The 2,500-nt window shown below is 51.8% G+C and overlaps 1 protein-coding gene across 4 annotated transcripts in view; it reads right to left on the bottom strand.

Moving 5' to 3' along the window:
- Window positions 1-2,500, bottom strand: part of mfsd14bb (major facilitator superfamily domain containing 14Bb) — a 14,221-nt gene that overhangs the window by 11,586 nt on the left and 135 nt on the right. For 2 of the 4 annotated variants that reach the window (XR_013800371.1, XM_079636597.1), the window contains exons 1-3: window positions 2,438-2,500; window positions 1,769-1,864; window positions 1,570-1,632 (exon numbers count right to left, since the gene is read on the bottom strand). The exon at window positions 2,438-2,500 is cut by the window's right edge. Coding sequence is in view for 2 of the 4 variants with exons in the window: in XM_079636597.1 (XP_079492723.1) it covers window positions 1,570-1,632; window positions 1,769-1,864; window positions 2,438-2,458 (180 nt within the window). In the remaining 2 variants the exon portion in view is untranslated. The remainder of the gene's footprint in view (window positions 1-1,569; window positions 1,633-1,768; window positions 1,865-2,437) is intronic. The other 2 variants (XR_013800372.1, XM_079636598.1) reach the window with 1 other exon arrangement.

The following is a 2,500-nucleotide window of genomic DNA, read 5'->3' as shown; positions in this document are numbered from 1 at the left end:
GTTACGGCTCAACACACTCCGGTTACGGCTGAACACACTCCGGTTACGGCTGAACACACTCCGGTTACGGCTCAACACACTCCGGTTACGGCTCAACACACTCCGGTTACGGCTCAACACACTCCGGTTACGACTCAACACACTCCGGTTACGGCTCAACACACTCCGGTTACGGCTCAACAAACTCCGGTTACGGCTCAACACACTCCGGTTACGGCTCAACACACTCCGGTTACGGCTCAACACACTCCGGTTACGACTCAACACACTCCGGTTACGGCTCAACACACTCCGGTTACGGCTCAACAAACTCCGGTTACGGCTCAACACACTCCGGTTACGGCTCAACACACTCCGGTCACGGCTCAACACACTCCGGTCACGGCTCAACACACTCCGGTTACGGCTCAACACACTCCGGTTACGGCTCAACACACTCCGGTTACGGCTCAACACACTCCGGTTACGGCTCAACACACTCCGGTTACGGCTCAACACACTCCGGTTACGACTCAACACACTCCGGTTACGGCTCAACACACTCCGGTTACGGCTCAACAAACTCCGGTTACGGCTCAACACACTCCGGTTACGGCTCAACACACTCCGGTTACGGCTCAACACACTCCGGTTACGGCTCAACACACTCCGGTTACGGCTCAACACACTCCGGTTACGGCTCAACACACTCCGGTTACGGCTCAACACACTCCGGTTACGGCTCAACACACTCCGGTTACGGCTCAACACACTCCGGTTACGACTCAACACACTCCGGTTACGGCTCAACACACTCCGGTTACGGCTCAACAAACTCCGGTTACGACTCAACACACTCCGGTTACGGCTCAACACACTCCGGTTACGGCTCAACACACTCCGGTTACGGCTCAACACACTCCGGTTACGGCTCAACACACTCCGGTTACGGCTCAACACACTCCGGTTACGGCTCAACACACTCCGGTTACGGCTAAACACACTCCGGTTACGGCTCAACACACTCCGGTTACGACTCAACACACTCCGGTTACGGCTGAACACACTCCGGTTACGGCTGAACACACTCGGGTTACGGCTCAACACACTCGGGTTACGGCTCAACACACTCCGGTTACGGCTCAACACACTCCGGTTACGGCTCAACACACTCCGGTTACGGCTCAACACACTCCGGTTACGGCTCAACACACTCCGGTTACGGCTCAACACACTCCGGTTACGGCTCAACACACTCCGGTTACGGCTCAACACACTCCGGTTACGGCTCAACACACTCCGGTTACGGCTCAACACACTCCGGTTACGGCTCAACACACTCCGGTTACGGCTCAACACACTCCGGTTACGACTCAACACACTCCGGTTACGACTCAACACACTCCGGTTACGACTCAACACACTCCGGTTACGACTCAACACACTCCGGTTACGACTCAACACACTCCGGTTACGGCTGAATATCTAGCCAATAATGGTTGAGGACTGTCACACATTATAACTACAGAGAACACAAAGTAAATGACATGCAAATGACATGCGAATGACATGCGAATGTGAGACACTGACCTTGACGCCCTGGATGAGGCCGTTCATGAGGAACGTGTGTTGTGGGAAGGTTTCATGCAGCACCTGTAATGAAGAACAGGTCAGAGAACAGTGTGTGTGTGTGTGTGTGTGTGTGTGTGTGTGTGTGTGTGTGTGTGTGTGTGTGTGTGTGTGTGTGTGTGTGTGTGTGTGTGTGTGTGTGTGTGTGTGTGAGACGCACCGTCAGCATCGGTGTGGTCAGGAGACCCCAGGAGAAGAACTCCAGGAAGATCACAGCCACCGCATGAGACACCCTCGCCCGTCCCAGACTGCGCTGCTGGAAAACACACACACACATATATTTATACTTTTATTTGGATCTGAAAGACATTACAAAAGAAAACAAGATCCAAATACTCTGGGAAGAGTCTTTGACAAGGTGACAGATCTACAGTTCACACACACACACACACACACACACACACACACTGTGAAACATGACAGTCTCATGTGTGAGAGAGAGTGAGTGAGTGAGTGAGTGAGTGAGTGAGTGAGTGAGTGAGTGAGTGAGTGAGTGAGTGTGTGTGTGTGTGTGTGTGTGTGTGTGTGAGTGAGTGAGAGAGAGAGAATGTGTGTGTGCAAGTGTAAGTGTGTCTATGTCAGTGTGTGTGTGTGAGTGAGTGAGTGAGTGAGAGTGAGTGAGTGAGTGAGTGAGTGAGTGAGTGAGTGAGTGAGTGAGTGAGTGAGTGAGTGAGTGAGGAAAACTATGAACATTAATCTGTCATTATAGATCCATCTGAACATGTGACAGAATTAAACATCACACAACACACATAAACATACTCGTGTAACATTTACAACAAAAACGCCGTGTTTAACGAGAACGTTGAGGTGCGATGACGTCACTCACCCTGATGTGTTTGAACAGCATGATGTTTTCCGTCCGACTCTTACATTCTGCTCGAGACCTCAA

The sequence above is a fragment of the Phoxinus phoxinus genome (assembly GCF_949152265.1).
Source record: "Phoxinus phoxinus genome assembly, chromosome: 15".
In the NCBI taxonomy this organism is placed as follows: Eukaryota; Metazoa; Chordata; class Actinopteri; order Cypriniformes; family Leuciscidae; genus Phoxinus; species Phoxinus phoxinus.
Note: the sequence above shows the minus strand (reverse complement) of the source record. Positions and strands in the feature narration are given on the sequence as shown.